The following is a 21,948-nucleotide window of genomic DNA, read 5'->3' as shown; positions in this document are numbered from 1 at the left end:
TCAGTCTGTGCAGGGCGAGGCAGGAAAGAACTATTTAATGTGTGTGACCTTTGAGACAGAAAGGTTTTCTAGGTTAATATCACGTTAATATTAAGTCTAAGGTATGGTTACAGCAGGGAGTAGGTAAAGTGATACATAAAGTATCTTCGAAAAGACTCCAAAGTGTGTTCTTGATTGTGTTTATTTTCAAAGCAAATATTAAAGTTTCTAACAATAAAGCCTTATCAGTTAATAGTCCTAATTTGACATTCACCATTAAAAAGACAATCACCAAATTCTTCAAGACACTCAGAATAAGGACCTGGGGCTCAGTAAATAGTAATTAGCTTAAACATACTGGGTTTTTATCTGGTGAAGTTGGATTAGTTACTTGGCAACAAGCATTTCAAATGATTAAGCCAATGACAAAAATTTTACAGTTAGGCCTACAACAATGCACTGAATTATTAGGACCACCCATCACATATGATCTCAAAACAGCTTTTACCCACCGAGACTCCAAAAAAGAAGTACCTGGAAACCTATGCTAACATTGTGTGAAAATGTAAACTCCACACAGAAAGTACCCGGACCACTCCATCTTGGAATCGAACCCAGGTCCTTCTTGCTAGATCTGATGCCTACGTGACCATTGTAGGTGATTGTGATGGTGTACATTAGTTCGCATGAGGCTCCAAAGCCCCATATGCAGATTCATTTGATGCACTGTGTTCTAACACTCACCTCATCACCAGTATTAAAATGACCTGCACATTAACCTACATTAGCCCTGCTGTGACCCTTCTGCCCATTTAACATGTGTACTACAAGTAAATACCAGTAGCCCTGCATTTAATATAACCCTGACTGTGTCATGCATATTTTTCTGAGGTGGTTCTAATCTTTGGGCTCATACAATGTAACTACTTCTCAACAACCATTTAGATGTGACTTACATGCACCTCTTCTAACTAACTATGATTTTCTATCTAAAATTACGTCTTAATTTTACTGCAAGTGATCCAATGGTTAGCAATTCTGACTTTAATGTGAGTTAAAAAAAATTTACCAGGATCATTTAGGTTAGTACTAATGAGGTTAGTAAAACATGCTTTTTAAAATACTTTTGTTTACAAACCACACAGGTAGAAGACTTAAAGAGATTAGGACCTAAATGGTTAAGTGACGTCTCAGGGCAACTGGTCTCAGCTTTAGGTAGTAATAGTAAGGAGGGCAATCATTCCATAAAATCAGTAATTGTAGTAACAGTGGCCTCTTATTCTTACAGAAATAAATAAAAAGGTTGTACAATGCATAGTCATAACTAAACAAACTGACAAAGGTTAGTTTACATATGCTAGTACAGTATGGCTTCCAGCTTTGCACCAACGATTTGAATCGTCCAAGTGCACCTCTGACTAGGTTATATAGGGGGAGTAAAATAGACCTCATTTCCTTCTCACCCCTGCCTACAAATTCAATTTAAAGTTTGATTTTTAAAAAATAAATATTCCATGTTCATTAAATGCTGCATTCCATGAATAAAAACCAGTATTACAATAAATGTGCATATATTTAAATAAATCTGTAAGTAAACCCACCTTACAAAAGAAACCTGCACAATAAATTCTACCATAACCTGAGGATTAGCCAAATTACAGCTGTAAACATGCAACTGCATGACACACGCTGGCCAGATTTATTTGGAGGGAGGAATTATGCAGGCATACATCAGCTTGGTTCTTATTGTTTTTAAAAAATAGTGCAAGATTCACTCAAAATACAAACATCAAGGAATATCACATGACTTAACGACAACAGTCATATTCAAAAAAATTACTGAGCATAGAGCTTAATGCTGTCAATTCATGAGCTTCTTTATTCTGGCAGCTAATATTAAAGCATTAAAAACATAAGCCAAATTACACTAATTTCCTAAGAAGAGTCAGCGGTAAAATTAAAGCACCACAATTAGTAAGCAACTGTTTCTGAACTTTTATTTCGGACAGGTTAAGAGAACATATCACAATTCTATTCATGATCATTGATCAAAATGGAAAATAAGGATATGTACAGTACATGGAGGCATGAATCATAGTGAAGCTTTTGATTTTCAGGTTAAAATACCCCAGGGGTGAAGTGCAACAACAACACCGATTTAATGGTGAATTACTACATACTCTGCAAAATGGACCACTTGTGATTTTGGTTTAAAAAAATACAACAGTTCTTTTTAGCTGGACACATGGCCCCTACGTGTCAGGGGGAACCTGTGACCACAGGTACAACAATGTGTTGCACTAGACATTAAAACACTGGCGGCTCAAGCCCTTGCCTGGAATCAGCCGGCAGCTCCCCGACTGTGCTGGAAGGAAAGGCTGTGGCGGTTGTACTTTCTCCAAGTTGAATATATCTGCAGCATAGGAGTTACTCACATAGTACAGAATCAAATCAGAAAAACGAAATAAAATAAGAGAAATACTTGGCGCTACAGTCTTTCCTGCTAACATGGTTTTGTGTAACAGAGTTACTAGCTTCCTGTTATAACCAAGAGAGACAACAGAGGTCCATCAACCTAAGAGAAGACAAATAAGAGAGAAGGAATAGCAAAGTCACCCACTCCCGGCATGTCTGATATTCCGATAATGGTTCTGTGTAGTTCCTAAATGATTTGAAAGCTCCAGATATTCAAGTATTCTCTGGTTTTAAGGAAGACACGGTTAAGGCTCCTGTGGCAAAAAAAATCTCAGAAAAACTCTGTCGTAGTGAGTTGCTCTGGAAAGGGAGACTTGGTTTCCCCAAGCAAACACTTTCCAGTCTTTGTGCCCATGATAGAGGCCAATTTGAGCCCCTTGACCATTATCCATGCTGGGGTGGTGTGTGTATGTGCATGTGAATGCTTAATAGGTGGAGGACGTGGTGCTCATGGCATCCTCGTTGATGCGTGTGCTTCCTGGGTGTACGCTGGCAAAGTACTTAACATCCTTGTCCATGTCCATCTGCAGTGCCACCAATGTCTGCTCCAAAGCCTCCTGGTGCGAGTTGGCCGAGTGCAGGAAATATTCTAGATAGGAAAGAAAAGAAACATGAAGGCTAGTCATAGGGATGCTCAGGTAGCACAGCAGTCTAAAACAGTAACCCACAGACTTAAACTGGAGGACCCTGCGATGCAGGCTACTATATTAGACCGTCTGGCCAGGTGCTCAGCATAGGAAGGGGGAAATAACCTACTTATTTGACCTACGGCCAAGGTGTTTATCAGGCAAGGATTAAGCCTACTCCTATATGAAGAACTTGGAAATCACTCTTTTCTACAAGGATGGTAAAAAAATGTATCTAAATATGCTTCTAATAGATCTTACCTGACCAATGCTAAACTAGCACGTATTTTTCCAGGCAGAAGTGATGCATGTGAGAGGTGTAAGCAATCACCTGCTAATCATATACATATGTTCTGGGCATGTCCTAAACTTTTAAATTTCTGATCCAAAAGGCTCTGGGAAAGCGAGCTGGACCCCAACCCTTTTCTACGTTATTGGCAAGACGCACAATAAAGCAATAAGCCACGGGAGGCGTACGTTACTGTGATTTTAGCACGGGGATGAAGTTTTTGGCACGACGCGAAGCGGAGTGCTTAAAACTTCTTTCCCCGTGCTAAAATCTTAACAGTAATGCACGGTCTTGAGTGGCTTATTGCTTTTATAAAACGGCGGTCAACATAAAATATAATAAATACAACAATGTTTAATTCATAAATGTATTTATTGTGTATAAACTTACAATAAAGCATTCTTCCGCGACGCAAAATAGTTCGATTAACAGTGTTGCTAGGCAACATGAGGGCGAAAATAACATTAACTTTTCTATTCAGTGGCGTATTAATATGGAATGATGTGAGGTGGTCCTAGGTGTGAGTTTATCGGGGATTTTACAACGGCTTCGAACGCGGCTCAGCCAATCAGATTTTAGGACCGGAACTATCCGTTTTATAATACTACTTAAGTGGAAACACGCCTCGCCCCCGAAGTTTGATAAATGGGAATCAGGAACTTCTAACTTGTGTCAAGCTCAAGAAGCTAAGATTTTCCCTGGAAGGGTCTTTGGACCTTTTTTATAAAACGTGGGGTCCCATCCTTATTTTTATTGAAGAAATAAGACAAATTAGTTCCTGACATGTAATGAATAGAGTGGGTTTTTTAAAGTTAATTAATTAATTAATACACATATGTATGTGATATATTTTTTTATATGTATGGTGTCTTTCCCATCCCTAGATCTGTTTTCTCTGACTTTTTTTTTATTTTTATTGCTGTATCACCTTATTATATAACCTAATAAAAAGATAAAAACTAAATATGCTTCTACTTGTATGATGGAGAATATAAAAGTGAAAATAGTTAAATATTTAAATAATCAAAAACTTAAATACATGTTGTGCTTGTGTTCTAGCCTAGCCTAAAAAAGCTGGACACCAATAATCCAATGCCCTTAACCCTCTCAGCTCAAGGGGTGCTGTACAGTGGCTGACCTTGCACTCTGACCCAGCTTACAAAGAATCTTGAATATGCAGAAAAACTGTACGTGTATATGTATACATGACAAAGCTATTCCATCTGCCATAGATTATTATTATTATTATGAGGGTTTTTTAAACTCTTGAACATATTACTGTCTAATGGCACAAATGTTTCTAAACTTTCCACTCACTTATTTACATTGTTACATTTTGAGAAGAGGTAAGAAGCAAAATAATTTAAAAAATAATTTTACCAGTTAAGTGCACTTAAATAACTGGAAAAAAAAAAACCTAATAGAGGTTAAAAATGCTGGGCACATGAAAACTTTACATTGTTGCATTCTGTTTACATAAACTCAATTTCAAAATCAATCGCAATAATCTAGTAATGCACCTTGATTCACCAAAATAGGCAAAATCTTAACAAAAGGAATCAAGTTTTCCAGCACCAAAATGCCTGTGAAAAACTAATTGCCATTAATGTTTAAAATTGTGATGTTCCATGGAAATGTGCACATTTAGTAACAATTTAACATAAACGCCATAAAGGAGGGGTTATATGTGTGTAAAAACTACTAGACTTAAGTCTTCTCCACTAAGACTTTCTAGTCCAGCAGAAAGCTTTATCTGTGGCCAGTATTATAGCAGTAATCAATTTCAGATATGTTCACATTTTGCAACATCTAGCGTTTAACTAGCAGAGTAAAAAAAAAAAACATCACTCACCTCGCTCAATCAGGCTCTGGCGCAGTGTTTTTGCCAGCAGTACACGAACGTTGGGCACCGGGTCGGATGCCAGCTGCAGCAGAGGAGCCAGCAGGTGCTCAGCGAACTGATCCAATGCAACACAGTCATCCTCTATAGCAAGCTAGAAAATAGAAATGAAACGAATACTTAGATTAATGACAGCAGCTTTAATTATCTAAGCCTTGGACAGGTGGTTAATAGAGGAGACAACAGTCCCTGCACATATGTGGGGAGAGAGGCTGGAGTGACACACAGCAATGATTCAGTCTTTTTAATGAATGCTGGATGTTTTTCCTACTAATGTTGCAATTTGAGGAGATCAGTATGGGCCACAATGGAAAACCAGCATGGCACAGTGAAATAGTAACACACGTTCTATGTGACTGAGAATTCACTGGGGAGTGGTATTGAATACATTTGGCTTTACCTGGCAAACAAAGGCAAAGGCTTGTCGCCCAGACCATTTGTGAGAATGGCAGAATTTATCTACCAGCTCAGCAAGGAAATCCACCAATAGCGCTGGGCATGTTGAAACCTTCCTGATAATCTCACTGACCTAAACAGAGAGAAAAAAAATCAAATAGCACATTTACAGCTCTAATCAATATAAAACTACATCAGCTTTACACAAAGGGAGTAAAAAAAAAAACGACCACACACACAGATGGAAAGAAGAATGGGTTGTGCTATTGTATATAGCTACACATACCAGTCTATAAGAAGTCCACCGTACAGAGGAGACTCTGTCTGTGCAAAGGCAGAAAGCCAGAGGTCTCAAGTAATCAAAAACATCCTGAGCGTTATACAGCTCCAACAGCAGAATCAGCTGCCTGTTAGACACAGCCAACAAGAAGACAGTTTGTTATACACTGAATCTGACCAAATATAGAAAGAGTAACAAACACATCCACACAAAAAATGCTCAACTTCCAGAAGTGCCACTGGCCTGGCAGGGCTCTAATGTGACACAATTGACCATGTCTGAAAGAAGAAGGGCCGGAGTTATTTATTCATTTCAGATTTAACACTGTCATTTATGGCAGGGCTGGTGTTCTAGTTCTGTATGTTTGTTTTCTGTACGGTATTTATATTTTAAATCCATTTCATATGTAGGGAGGGCCAGATAGAACAGATTCATTTTCAAATAATACAGATTAAACAGTGTGGTCATGCTGCAGGCTCTCTGTAAGAATCCACAGCATACTGGTGTAAAAGTGCTTCACACATTTCTGAGCCATGTGCAACCCACAGAGATTGCTAGAGCAAACTGAGTACATCCAAATTAGAACACTGAAAAATACTTATAATTATAGATCATACTCTGCCAGTTCTGATCTAAATCTCCAGTTGCGGCTGTTGTCTGTGACCAGGAACTCCTGCAACTGGTACAGATACTTCCGTCTAGTATCCTGATGCAGCAACTGAAGGTGAAACAGAACAAGCATGCCAAGGTTAAAACCGGTGTTCTCCATGTGTCTGTTTGACTGATAAGCTGACTATGTACTTTGAACAGTTTAAGAGAACTGAAAGAAAAAGCAGCAGCAAAAAAAGACAGTATTAGGTATACTCCAAAAGAAGTATGTCTTTTTCTAGGCAACTCTGTCCCACTATAGGCACTGATTGTGTTAATAGAGGCTGCAAGTCAAACTTGTACCATACAAAAAAAAAAACCTCTTTCAAATCTAACAATATTGTCAACTATGTTTACCGCACAACTAATAGAAATATAACTGGATGTGTAGTGTAGTAAGCAAATTAAAAGAACAAGTCGATTCTGACTCCTGGTCAGCATATGTATATTGTCACTCAAAAACGTCTTCTTCTGAGTCTTGTTCATTGTTCCTTTAATTGTATCAAACCATCTTGTTGCTGGCCGTCCTCCTCCTCTTCCTTCAACTTTCTTTAAGAATAACTGTCTTTTCCAATTGGTTTTTCTCATGATGTGTTCAAAATGAGAGACCTTCAGTTTAGTTATCTGGGCTTTAAGTGAAAGGTTAGATTTGACTGGGTCAAGGATTCAATCGTTTGTCTTTTTTGCTTTCCAAGGTACTCTCAAAAGTCCTCACCAGTGTTTAAAAGCATCAATATTCTTCCTGTCCTGCTTTTTCCAGTCTGGCTTTTACAGGCAAAAAGAAACCAAACTGAGTATTGGTTTAAAGGTTCAGGAGTGTGTCTTTTTAAAATTGCACTACTATTAATGTTCTGACACTATAATATTGATAAACTTGTTTGAAATAAATACTAATCACAATGATGTGTAATATGACTATAAGGTAAAATTACATGAAGCCGAATCAGCGTCCTTATGCGGTGGCACAGGAAGTCAATAAACTTTGTGCAGAGCATGTCTGATTCAGAGCCTATAAACACCCCCCTCTTTTGTTTTGACAAATTACATCACTTTGCCCTGAAGCATCTTTTTTGTATAAAGTATACCGCCAGCTTAAGAAAAGAAATACAAAGGTAAAAAGTCGCTTTCCCATTTTTGTGACTAACCTTGAGGAAGTCATAGAGGTGTCTGAGGACTCCTATGCGCACCTCATCCAGGTCTTTCAAAAAGCCATTGAAGATGGGTACCAGGTCTTCAGCAGTTAGCTGGTCACCCAAAATTAATGCCAATTCATGAATGGAGAAAGCCAGAGTCCGCCGTACCTTCCACTTTAAACAATAAATTAAAACAAACAAAAATAGAGGTCACATGATCATATAAAACAGAATGAGTAATATGTTCATACAAACAACTATTTCAGACTTATTTCTTTAGTGATGTCTTGATCACTATAGCTGTAATTTTCAATGCAGTTACAGCCCTGGTAGATATGATATTTATAGGTATTGCATGGTGTGCAGCCTTAAGGCACCTGCATGTCAGAAGCCAGCGTCTCAAAGGTGTCTCGGAGGCAGTGCCAGTTCTGGCGGCCCAGTGTAAGTGCCACACCGGGCAGACTGTAAGCGCAGTGCTTCGCAATTTCCATATCCACTGTCTGCGCCCGCGATGGGTCAGTCATAGAAAGATACTGATCCAACAACGCCTGAGGAACCACATCCTACAGCATACCACAAAAACAAAAAGCATGTTTTAACTAGCCTGCTATTCACAATTGTTTCCATCATATGAGAATCAACACAATTATGAAACTGCATATTGCGGCTGTGGTTTAAAAAAAAACAAAAAAAAAAAAACACATGGCTTCTTTAGTCATCATAAATATGCTAAACAAATGCTGATGAAACTGAGATTTGTTGTTTACAGCAGAAATCAGGATAATGTGGCAACTACAATAGAATACATTAACAAGGAAATTTTTTATTAATCAATGGTGTACAAAACTCAGTGTGACTGGTCCCAAAGCATAGAAAAATGATAACAGTGCAGTTTTATGTTAATGACAGTGAAGAAGTGGCAAGCCTGATAGTGAAAACAAGTTTAAAATGTACTAAAGTCTGGATAAACATGTAAATTCTTTTAAAAGTTGCACCTGTTGTTTGGATTTTTTCTCCTCGTCTGGGCTGCTCCCATCACTTAACTCAGAATCGTCACCATGAATCATTGGTAATATGTTGTCTCGCCTCTAAAACACAAAAACACCTTGTAGTCAGTAATCTATGACCTCAACACACAGGTATGCCACCCTGCAGTATCTCATAGGGGTGTACACAACCACTGAATCTAAACATATTTTTTATTAAAAGAAGAGAAAGCAAATACTGATCCTTGATCCTTAAGTCTCTGTTTACCTCTACATCACAGGAATCAATGAGTGGGACATGGTGAGAATTAAAGGGGTTATCATGGGCCTGCCGAGGTTCCAGAAATGCCTCCTCAATGTGAGTGTCCAATGAAGTAGCTCTCAGAGCAGCAGTCAACACATCTACTTGCGCTGTAAAACCAAAAAATATATATACACAGCTACTATATATACACAGCTATATTGTACACAGCTACTCCAATTTTATTTAAGGTGTGTTCAGAAAAACCCATTTGATACTAAACAGTGCAGGATAATCTGCCTGAATGGCCAGACTACTAAAAAGAAGAGATTGAAAACCCATCTGCTGCATGCGTATAGCCTGACCTGAAAAAGCAAGTTTCAACATGAGCATTCCAGAAACTCAAGCTACTCTACTAACATATGTACGTACACACACTATATGGCCGAAACCAACAACCTAATGACTGAATTTACTTTGTGTTTTTTTTATTTAATTTTGCCACATCCATTGCTTACATATGTATAAAAAATAAATAAGGTAAATGGCATACTTTTAACCTTGTGGCAACAGTTTGGGGATGTCCCCTTTTTCTATCAGCATTATTATGCCCCTGAGCACAAAGCAAGGTCTATAAAGACATGGTCTGACTAGTTTTGTGCAAATGAGCTCTAGCTGCCTACACAGAGCTCTGGTCTCAAGCCAACTGAACACTTTTAGGATAAATTAAACTTTGATTGGAAGCCAGGCCCAGGCACAAATTCTCACAGACACAAACCAAAGTTGTGTAAAATGGCTTCCAAGAATAATGGATGATATAAAGGCTACAAGAAAAAAAAGAGAAATGTAAATGGTCTTGAAATTGGAAGTCCAACAAGCTAAAAACAATTGTACAATTCGATGCCTGCAACACACACAAAAAGTTGGGACAGAGGCATGTATTAATTAAATTTTTTTAAACCGTTTACTACAGCTGTCCATGTCTGCCAATGTCTGATGCTCCTCTTATATTGCATATTTAACACGGTGTTATAAATAAAATCTACAATATTGTAACATGTTTGGCTTCCTGGCATGACATTTGTTTTAAAGTCGAAAAACATTCATCAGGTAGAATAGTTATTTATATGCAGGCGTGCTTGGTGATGATTCAAGTAGAGGGAACACTGAATGATACTGTAAAACAACACAATTCAAATGACATCCACAGACATAATAGACCAAAACAAACAGCTGCTAATTAACATTATTATACCTGTTACAGGTGTTGAATAATTAAACTCCCATGTCCTACCTGGACTTTTTTATGTTCTGCTTTGTTAAGCTCACACAGAGAGAGGTTATATTCAATTTGCCTCTGTGTTTACCATGGAGACACAACACAGCAAGGTGAGGATCATGGTGCTTTACAACCAAGTTTTAAGTTGCCGTCTGAAGCTCTGTAAACAGAGCAGCAAGGTCTGGGTTGTGAATACAACACTCAGAAATTTGGCAAGCTGTTGGGTGATTTAAGGATGACTGTCCCTGATTGGTCAGTCTACTGTTTAAATAATATGCTTTGCTTTCCTAACAAATCATCAATCAATTCAACATCCTGGGAGAACAAGTGACAAAGACACTACAGGGATTTAAAATCACTGGAAAGACCATTAATAATTCCAGGTATGCTGATGATATTGTATTATTGTTCACCAAGTAATATAACATGCTGATAAATGCAGCAAAAACAAAAATGTTGATCACTGAAAAAGAACTTGAGATTATGGTGGAAAGTAGAAAACTAGAACAAGTATACTCCTTATATTTGGGAAGTAGAGTATCAAATACTGAAGAATGTGCTGGTTAAGTCAAGAAGGTCAATGGGCATGGTGGTGATGGTCAAACTGACAAGGATATGGAAAAACAAGTCATTTAGCACCATCACCAAGCTATGATTAAGAAAAGCCTTGGCCTGGCTAGTAGTCACATCTGGATGTAAAGCCTGGACATGGAGGAAAGAAGACGACAGATGCATTCAGGCTTTTGGGAACAAGTGCATCAGAAAATTGCTGAAAATCTCATGGAGAAAGAGGATGACCACTGAGCACATTTACAAGATTGTCAGAACAGAAAAGGAGCTATTGAACCACGTAAATGCAACTAAATCAGGATGTACAAGAGATGTGGGGAAGAGGATATACTCACATATACGAACAAAAGTACTTGGACACTCGACCATAAGCTTGTTGGACATTCCATTTAGAAAACAAATGGTATTAAAATAGTGAACTCTATGTGATCTTTTCAGCTATATTAACAGCCACTTTTCCGAAAAGGCTTCTCACAAGAATTTGAAGTATGTCTGTGAGAATTTGTGCTCATTCACCCAAAATATTTTGTATGACTGGGCACTGACGTTGGTCAAGAAAAGCCTCAATTGATTTTCCAGTTAATTCCGAAGCTCTTCAGTGGGGCTGAGGTCAAGGCCACTGGAGTTTCTTCAAACCAAGCTTTTCTTCAGGTGTTTATAGATTTTTGCTTTGTGCACAGGGGCACAGTCATGCCGAAATATGAAGGGGCATTTCCTAAACTTGCTGCAAAGTTGGAAGCAAACATTTTCCTTTATATAATTGATTTATAACACCTGTTAGCAATTGCTGTGTAAAAAAAAATGCATATATTTGGGGGCTTGGGGTTAAGGACTGTTTTACATGGTGCATAAAATGATAACAATATTTGGCTCTGTGTGAGTTCAAAACTGCTGTATTGGGCTGCAGTTTGTTTAAATCAGCACACAATATACTACACAGCAAGCTCTAAATAGTAGCCTCCCAACTGCGCAATATTAGTTTAACCACTATTTAGTATACAGGATGATATTTAGGATACAATAGCTCTCTTCCGCTCTGTGAACCTCCATTCTCTTTTATTGCCTTGCTTGCTCTATGTACTTTAATTTTAGCCAGTTTAGCCAAAATAGGTTGTCATATTATTTCATGTTACTATGGCATAAACCATAGACTGAATAATCAATAAAAATGACGTTGCATCTAAATCGTAATACTTCTGAATCCAAGTTTACGTTTTTCTGCAGTGGAGGAACTAATTAAATAAAATGTAGAAAAAAAATGCTGCAATTCTTAGAATGTCAGGTCTGTATAGCTGTACCCAATAATCAAGCAACAGCCATTTGTTTCTGGTTAAAATGTTACATGCAGAGTAAAGAAAAGGAGGCAATGTGAAAACCCAGAAAATGGACCAAAAATACCACATATACGTAATACTCAACAGCCAGGAAAAATGTATAGAAAAGGTGGGATAAGCACTGTACTAGTAACGGCAACGCATTATTAGCCAAGATCCACCATCAAGCTGATGATCCTGTGGAGCGGGTGATGTGTCATATCAGGTGATAAAGCAGTAATGAAAGAAGAGCATGTCTGCTCCGTCATGAGGTTGACACTATTATTTAGACAGCACTAGAGAAAGAATTGAGGTGGAAAAGATGACACCTCCTAAAGAGACACTTCTAATCTTAACAGAACAATATATAATCGTGTTGTGTTCTACCATGTTACGCAGGTAAGGCATGTCTCTCAACTTGGAGATGGAATGTTAATAACAGTAGCTAGCTTACGAAAAAGGAAATGAAATTCCGTTTGTATAAAGAATGCATTGCTAGGGCATACACCCTTTTCTTTTTACGGCTTGACCAATTTCCCAAACTCATTTCCTTCCACCAGAAACTGAAGCAAAAAAAAAAAAAAAAAAAAACACAATCCCCGGCCATTTTAAGTGCCTGATTAGGAACTTCCTGAAAGCTGCGTCAGAACATACCATCATTTAACACTTTGTCATGGTTCTTACTTTGAGCATTTAATTGTTAAATAGAAATTTGAAAATTGTATTTAATAGGAACAGAAATAGTAGTGGGGTGTGTGTGTGTGTGTGTGGGGGGGGGGGGGTGGTTTGGCAGATTTCCAGACACGTTGCTTCTTAAAACCATGCTACATCAGTGAACAGAACAAAAGGCTGGATAGAAGATGCATTAAGATTTCTGAATATCAGTTTTGTGGCACCCCTTCTGTCAAGACTAAATAAACAGGTAAAGGGACTGCCTTAATCTAAATGCCACAAAATCATTAAAAAGCAATTACCAAAGTACTGAATAGGCATACTCTTTATTGCTACAGTACACTATTGAAAACACAGCAAATGTTTTACCACCTTCAGATACAAATAAGGCAAATAGGCTTTGTTACTGTTTTTTCTTAGTATTACAAAAGAGGGGGAAAAACTTTTTTCTTCCTCTTTATGTATTTTTTACATAGTGTTCTTTCACTGCACTTTCCAGTTCTTACTAATCTTTCCACACTTCCCTGTCCTGCAACATCCTAAATTCATTGTATGGCAAGTGCTATTGTTTACTAGATTACTGCAGGAAATGAGCAGATAAAACAACTGATCAGTAAATCTACTCGAGAGTAAAGTGCTGCAGTGATTTGAATCTGTACACCACGCGCAGACATGTTAAACATGAGGATTAGAAGACAGCATATATACAAATAAAAACAATATTGCAGTGGCTACCAAAACTGCCTGTTTACAACTCGTGCATTAAGCAGCGACTACTTACATACACAAGATTTGGTGCATTTAGAAAACCAGTCATGTATATAAAATCATGTGTAGAACATCCTAGAAACAAATAAATACAATACCATGTCTCTAGCTAAACAACAAAACCCATGTTATGTATATTTACTGTAATGATGATTTGACATTTACTATAGAATGCACTTAGAAGGCAGGCGATTCAAAACAGGTACAACAGGAGGAAAAGCCTCAAGTCAAAGAATTTAATAATGCTGGCCATTTGCCATAAGAATGTAATTCTATGTACAACAAATGGCATAGTAAAGAACACGTTTATTAATAATCCTAAGCACATTCCAAAACTGCTTAAGTATAAAGAAAACACATAATAAATTTGGGTCTCTGACATTAAAACAAGTGATATGAATCAGATTCCTTTTATCTAATGTCAGTCAAATCCTTTTGCAATTTGTATTTACAACAAATGCATAGATTACAGTAAAAAGAAACATTCCCAACATTTCATTTTTATGAATCGCTTTATTCTGGTTAAAGTCACAGGCCATTCCTCATCTCAGACAAAGCCGATCGTGTCTGAATGGACGCCTGTCTATAGCACTGCTGCGATTCAAACCCATCTCAGCAGTGGTGGGCTAGAGCACTGTACTACCACTCACAAGATGTTAATACTACATATTACCACCGAGAGCTGATTACATTAGGTATTTGCCCAGTGAATTGTTGGCAGTACAGGTAAAGTCTACAAAAAAAGGCAACAATATTTACCTTTGACATCGGGGTCATCAATGTGGGGCTCCAGGTTCTCAATGAGCTCTTCCAGCTGCTTCCTGTCCAGAGTGGGTGCGTAGACCTGAGCAGAGGGGCTGTTCGTGAAAACCTTACTGTTGCTGTTGCACTTCTCCTCTAAAAGCTCCAAGTCAAGGTCTATCTGTGGGATGGGCGTCCTCCAGTAGTAAAATGAGTTGTACAGCTCCTGCTCTGGAATTTTCCCTTTCTCTGATACTAAGCATGATTGTGGATGTGAGGTATTCTCTAAACTGGCAGAGGAATTCTGGCTCGAGTGTGGGGCATCCTCGGTCATGGGGCTTGAGTTGCCATCCTCTGATGTGGGGGTTGCAGTTGGCAAACACTGAGGTTCCTCGGACACTGGAGCTGCATCCTCCAGCTCTGAAAGGCACGTTAAACTGGGCTTCTCCGTGTCAGATTGACAACAGGACTCGTCCAAAGGTAAAGCTTCAGCCGCCTGCTCCCCTCCGCCCTCCACTGCTATATTCACACATTCCTGATCAAGTGACTTGCATAGCCGACTATCACAATGCTCCTGAGGGCATGATGGATTTAGGGAAACACAGTCCTGCTGAGCTTTGACTGCACTTTCCTCAGATGGAATGCTCTGATCACCGTCCTCTGTGGAAGGGGACGAGGAGCAGTGTGGGGCATCTGTTTTCGTGCTTGTGGATTTCTCACCAGCCCTGGAAGAAGGGGTAAGAAGTTAGACTGTATAGTTCAAACTAATTTAACAGTGAGGCAATGTAAACAGTAACAGACAAAAGACAATGCTTACCGATTGTGCAAATTTTGATCACTCCAGCCTGCTTCTTCTGTTCCGTCTTTAAAGTACTGGCCCACGTTAGTGTTGGGGCTGGCAAACGTGGAGATAAACTGGCCCAAAGACTGGAATGCTGCCTGGCGCACCTGATGGGCATACAGCACAGAATAATTAGGTACTCATTAAATGCAAGAACGCCTCTGCCATTCTGCTACCTCTGTGATCAAAAAATTACACACATAATCTTGAAAACAGGCACTCAGGTGGTTTAGCGATCTATTATGCTACCCCACCACCACTGAGATGCAGGTTCGAATCTCAGCAGTAGCATCAGTTGAAGAGGTGATTGGGTATGTCTGAGGAAGGTCTGGGATGGGGGGTGGCCGAAGCCCTTCGATGGACTGGTGCCCTGTCCAGGGTGTTTCTGCTTAGCACCCAGTGTTTTAAGGTGGAACCACACCTGCCACGACCCTGACCATAATAAAGCAGTTGAGGGAAATTAATTTTGATAATGTTAAATAGCAGTGCATGGGGGTCAAGGAACAATGCAACAGGACAAAACAGCATAACTTTAAACGAGGCTTGGTTTTAGAGGAAGTCCTGGAAGATTCTGGAGTGGCCGTCACCGTCACCTAACTTAAACCCCATAGAAAATATTTATTGGGATTTGAAGAAGGCAGTCGCAGCACACAAACCCAAGAATATAAGTGAACTGGAGGCCACTGCCTATGATGAATGGAATAAGATTCTTCATGAATGCTGTCTGGCTATGCATCACATTTTTAGCTGGTCATAACAGCATAAGGGTGCTCTACTAAGTACTAAAGACGCTCATCATGAAGGGGTTGAATAATTTTGAGACCGCAGTATTCATTAAAAGTGGCCTGTTCTGTTGAATTTAAAGAAACCACTTATTAAATAAGCTGTATTAGCTATTTAATAGACTGCTTTATTGCAAACAGCTGATAATTTTGCTAGTAAACCTAATTTGAAATGGGGTTTGAATAATTCTGATTACAACTGTACATTAAACAAACACCGTTAGCGGAAACGTTCAGTAAAGTGAGAAGTTACACACCCAGCGAGAGGGGTCACTGATGAGGTTGATGAAAAGAGATGATAGTTTGGTACTGCGCACTTCCTGAGAGGTTGCCGAGGACACAATCATGAAGCATTCGGCACAGGCCTTCCGCACTCCCCAGACATTATCTGAGCAGAGTTGGAAAAAACGTGGCAGCTGCACAGAAAAGAAAAGACAAACAACTTGAGTTACACTTGGACAGTTGGGCCTAGCACTTTTTAAAACAAATATTTCAAAGATAAAAAAGAAAGCCCATACATACCAATAATTCCTCTGTTGTTTTTCTGCCAACAACAGTACAAATATCTCCAAAATTGGCTGCACACACCTATCAAAAGAACAATTCAACAGCTTTTACACATTTACTCTGTACAATGCGGCCGCTAATCTATTCATGAGCATTTTTAAATAGCAAACAAAATTCTTCTGTTCCACGCATAAAGCATTCAAATAAAAGCAGAGGCACCTACCTTGCGCACATGGAACATCCTGCAGTCACAACACATCTCACAAAAACGTGGAAGGAAAAGGTGCTCTGTAATATCCTTCCCCACCATAGGTGCCATTTTACAAATGATCTGTTTTCAAACAGTGTTCCAAATTAAAACTGAGACCAACATTTACAAGCTAAAGTTTTACAGTGACAATAAGCAATGGACCAAAATGGACAAACTGAAAAACCCACCGCCATAGCCTCAGTCTTCACATCATCATTGCTGTCTGGTGCGGTGAGGTCCACAAGGACAGGACAGACAAGATTTTCAATGTCTGAGCGCTCTATCAGTTCTTGCTCCAAAAGCATTAAAAGGGCCGCCTGACTGGTCTTTCTAACCTGCCGGACGTCACATGTCAAAATAAGTAGTTAGAACTGATGTGAAAAACAATACATATTTGTAAGTAAAAATACCTAAGCTTCTTATAGGCTATGTTTTTTTTTTTCATACCTACATTTAAGGCATTAGGCAGCCTCTTATTACAAATGTCGCTGAATACAATCGGAGCAACTGAGGAGCTATCACTACCCTTTATATTTAAAGCTAAATAATGCAATTAACTTTAACAAAACAGCTAAATAAAAACAAGAAAAGCTTTTATTAATGCTGATTTTCTTAGTCCATTAATAAAAAACAATTACAGCTGTTAGAGGATTCAATTCATCAGTTTTATCTGGCTTAAACATATGGTGCTCGAGTGGTACAGCGGTAAAAGTGGACTGGCCCACTACTGCTGAAATTCAAACTCTGATATCGGCTGGACGGTGTCTGCACAGGTATAACTGGCTAATTTCCAAGAAGAGGTGGCCAAAACTAGCCATTGGGAGGAGCACTTGTCAATGCACTCTCAGTGCTGGTTGCAAGCCCTAATAAAATAAGGAGAGTTAGGTCAGGAAGGACTTCCAATGTTAAATCCGTGCCAAGCCTGGCATGTGTAACAGATCCACTGTAGTTACCCATATGATTCCAGACAAACACTTTCCCTGCACTGCAGGCAACCAAAAAACAATAAGAGTAAGGAACAGACAAAGCCAATTAGGAGCATTTATTTTCTGGTGAATTGGAAATAGGAAAAAATAGTGCGAGTTAGATGATATAAATAAGCAAAGCTATAAAAAGCTAAAGCTTTAACTAAGGCAAAGAATGAAACTAAAAAAAGCTCTTTTGTTTTTAAACAATTTGTTACAAGAGAAACTACACAGTATTTTATATGAGTATTGGTTTATTAACTATTGGCAGAACACTAGTAAATAATTTTAAAATGTAGGTCAAACAATCATTTTATTAAATAATAAGAGATGTCTTTATATTAGTAAGGACTTACCAGGTTGTTTTGATCAGCTAAGTATCTCACTACAATAGGAAGCAAATACTTTGAAAATGCGTAAGGAATTGAAGGCCTGTTCTCTTGGCAGAAAATGGCGATATGAGGAATTTGTTCCATAAGCTCTGCACGAACTGTGGGCTCTAAAAAGACAAAAGCATTTTAATTTAAAAAAGAGAAAGTGTCACGTTTTACTTTTAGGGATTCTGATTATAGTAAATTGAAATATGGCATTTTTACACTGACAAACTAGAACATTCCAAGCAGTGAAATGGGGTGTGCACAACAAAAGCATAACATGTACCATCACGCAAGATATTTTAACTAGACACTTAAATGAACTTGCTTAACTTTTCTGCACTGCAGGAAGCATAGACATCCTGCTATGTTCGGAGAGATCTCACAGAGGTAAGAACTGACAAACAGGCAATATGTGGAAGTGCATAAAAGATAAGCCTGGAGACTCTGCTTTGTTAAGCTAACACTATTGCCATCAAACAATAATGACGGTCAAAAAAACTAATTCCTAACAATGAACCTGAGACTCAGGTCTGGCATAAAATATGCTGGATAAAATATCACTTTACATAGGACAGAGTACACTAGTGCAAGCACAGGATTGCAGGCAAAAAATGAGTTCGTTTTAAATGCTGTAAAAAAAAAAGTTGCGTCAGCAATTAAGTTGCAGCTTACCTGAGTCATCAGAAAGTATGCTGACTCTCTCCAGAACTGCAATACAATCCCTATCATCCTCGCTAACCGCTTTTAGCGTATCCAGCAAACTGCGGGCCACCATCTGTCTGTAAATCAAATATTAATCAATGTTGTATTATTAGGCAAACATTTAAATATAAAACTTAAATATGACATGTATAACATATTTCAAACTGCCAAATGTTATGTAATTAAAATGTTCATTTTGTTTTCACATAATTACTATAACACTGGAGGAAAAATACAGATCCTGAATGACTGAAGCAAAGTTTACAAATGTAAAGAGACAGAACGTGTCTACATGATTAGATGACTGACCCAGAAAACGTAAACATAATAAATAAGAGCAAACATTATGATCACCTGTTAAATATGTTTTCACTAGTGACGTATTTATCCAGTCTTCCCAAGGGTGTCAGCATCTCATCTTGCGATATAAAATCCAAGGCTGAGGGTATAATAATGACGTCAGACTCTGAGCTGTAGTCATCCACACCAACTATTAGAGACATTGGAAATATAATAAGCAAGACCCACCACCCAGCACACACTATGCAAGTGAAGACCTTTAAGCACAGATGAAGCGTGACAATGTACACAGAACCAAATGGAAAAAGAACGCTAAAATATAAGATATGGCACTAACATATTTATACATTTTGAGAACACAATGATCACACAGTCTGTTAAAGTGTGTTCTTAAATTCTGTTTATAAGCAAAATTTTAAGTAAACAGTCAAAGAGTTGGATCAAACTTGACTGTTTAACCCTCTGATAAATACTTCAAAGTGCAAAGTCAACAGCCAATAATCAATGTGACCTACGGGTGCATTATGTATCCTGAAAAAGCAGTCTGAAAAGGTAGATGAGTGCCTTTCCTGCTTGACAAAGACATGGAATTGGTTCAGTTTTCAGGCTTTTAGTTAAAATTAATTGTAAAGAATATACTGCATAAAAACGTTCTATTAAGCTATATTATACAGCCAAATTCAGGTTGTTTTTTTAGAAATACACAGAAATGCTTACACTTTATATCATTTGCACAATTCACTGGAGGATCATGCAAAATTAACAAGTGTGTTTACAAAATTACAAACCCAGCCAGGTGTGATTTTAATGAAGCACAACTTTGCAAATGTCCTGTTTTTTATCTGCATTCAATTTTTTTTTTTTTTTTTTACTTTTTGGCCATATTATAAACATGTATTGCTGCTTGGATGAAAGTCTGATGTGCGAGTGTCATTTACAACGTCTGTAATATTTGTACAATTTACTAGTTTCAATAATTAAAAAACAAAAAACAAAGTTGAAAGCTGTGAATAGTATTAATGTCAGTGATTAAACAGTCTGTAAAATTTAACTAAAAACCTAATATTTCACTCTATAGTCTGGAGTTTATCTTGTTACTGCATTAATGGGTAGACTGTGGCATTCAGGAATACAACAATCATTTTCTAACATTAAATTTACATTGAAACTAAATGTTTTTTCTTTTTTTAAAATGACTAGAAGGGTAACCAGAGGAAGTGAGCCTGTGCACGTAGCAGCCAGACAGGGACAGAAGGACCTTCACATTCCCAAGCCTACATAAATGTTAAATCCAATCAAACTTTAATCCAGACTTTTTTTATTTGGGTAGAGATGCTTAAATGGATTGAGAGCTCCCGAGTTCAAAGAATTTCATATAAACATGGGGGAAGTAATCATGTAAAAAGTTTTTAATAACCAAAAGGAAACTTGTTACTGAAATGATAAGGACTAAGGACTTCCAATAGCCCAGAAAGAGTTTTGTGACAGTTTAATCAATAGTAACGTAATATTGTCCTTATTTAACATTTAACAAGATGAGCTATTACGTGAAATAAGCTGAACGAGTTTAAATTTAAACTGTTTTTAAAAGATCTGTAACATTAAAGACTCAAAGTTAGAATCCAATTTGTGAAAAGGTTATCACGAATAAAATAACTAGTTTCTATATTGAAGACGTTGCGTAAGGGATCAGAAAGTGAATCCTGGCATAGTCGATAATGTGTCGTCTCACAGACCATCTCAACAGTCCGGCAGTGTAGAAAGACAGTGGTAAGACAGTAATGTCAAAGTAGGCCTGCATTAGAAGTGAAGCAGCAAAGTTTGCACTGTGTAGCTTGTAGCTAACAGGCGAGTTAATGAGGCAAGAGCAGCAGCAGGATTTCACGACCGATAAACCGAATCACAAGCAGCGACAAACAATACCAGAACTAGTCAGAAATATCGATCCCCAATAAAAACATAGCAGAACACTTACATCCGTCTATCTCCTCCTGAGAGTCGTCCTGAAGCAACGAGATATCTGCGATAAACATATAAAAGCAGATCAGTGCTCACTATCACACAGCTACTCCTTAACTCAGCTAGCGCTAACGTTAGCCAAGCTAGCTGCTATTTTCTTTCGAATAGAGTGACTCAGGCAGTGAACTGGCTAACGATACGCTAGTTTAAATCAACAAGAGAAGAGCTCATGTAGAACACCAACTTTGTAGGTTAGCTTTTTTTAACTGAAGTGGACTCAAACCTACCCGCCATCTTGTCCTGGTCCTACATTTAAAAGTGGTGAGTGCCGACGAGGCAACAACAACTGAAGGGTGGAAGCTAAGCTAGGCTAAACTCTACAGCAGAACTCAACTGTAAAACGAGCTGGATAACACTGAGCCCTGTCACTACCCGTATCTTCACCGCGCATGTGCATAATCCTGAACAGCCTGCTCCGATGTTAGAAATCACACCCTAATCACTACATAGTGTACTACTTTGGGATTCCTGACTTTGTAGTCACGTCTGTAACTTGTTTTTAAATAAAAGTACCAAGGCAAAACCCAGTACACAATTATTATATTCAAATACACCAAATAAATGAACATTGCTCTTCATTTTTTGATTAATAGTTATTTGCATTAAAACATTTTACACAAACAATTAATGGAAATTAAATGTAATTAAGTAATGTAATGTATTTAAAAATATAGGTATGTGATAACCATTTTCTTATTTAAATTGTATCATATTTGCTTTAGCCTTTGATATTAACATTTGTATATTATTATATTATAATATGTTATATTACATTATATTATATTAAATTAGCAGTGGTACCCAACTGACCTCTTGAACAGTTGTTCTAATTTACTTTCGTTTCTGTTATCTACATTTCTGTCAGTAGGAATGTCAGTGAACTTTTAGAAAGACTTATTTTTATTGAAA

General features: G+C 38.0%; 1 protein-coding gene across 2 annotated transcripts; it reads right to left on the bottom strand.

The window, feature by feature from the left end:
- Window positions 1–1,950: 1,950 nt before the first annotated feature.
- ppp4r1 (protein phosphatase 4, regulatory subunit 1) lies at window positions 1,951–21,374 on the bottom strand. Of its 2 annotated transcripts, none has more exons than XM_062991257.1 (20): window positions 21,267–21,374; window positions 20,996–21,040; window positions 19,075–19,210; window positions 18,691–18,797; window positions 17,998–18,140; window positions 16,865–17,011; window positions 16,650–16,757; window positions 16,442–16,507; window positions 16,177–16,335; window positions 15,114–15,244; window positions 14,315–15,021; window positions 8,981–9,123; window positions 8,722–8,814; window positions 8,104–8,289; window positions 7,739–7,900; window positions 6,563–6,663; window positions 5,952–6,072; window positions 5,670–5,798; window positions 5,222–5,363; window positions 1,951–3,043 (listed from the first exon to the last, which is right to left on the bottom strand). In XM_062991257.1, exons 1-20 carry the CDS (start codon window positions 21,271–21,273, stop codon window positions 2,880–2,882), a joined length of 2,997 nt encoding a protein of 998 aa, XP_062847327.1. In that variant the 5' UTR covers window positions 21,274–21,374; the 3' UTR covers window positions 1,951–2,879. The 2 variants fall into 2 exon arrangements, with proteins under 2 accessions (XP_062847327.1, XP_062847328.1); XM_062991258.1 differs by having other exon boundaries at window positions 19,075–19,159.
- Window positions 21,375–21,948: the final 574 nt, after the last annotated feature.

Source organism: Trichomycterus rosablanca, chromosome 3 (assembly GCF_030014385.1).
Source record: "Trichomycterus rosablanca isolate fTriRos1 chromosome 3, fTriRos1.hap1, whole genome shotgun sequence".
Classification (NCBI taxonomy): domain Eukaryota; kingdom Metazoa; phylum Chordata; class Actinopteri; order Siluriformes; family Trichomycteridae; genus Trichomycterus; species Trichomycterus rosablanca.
The sequence above is the reverse complement of the archived record's forward strand: the minus strand, read 5'-3'. Positions and strand labels throughout refer to the sequence as shown.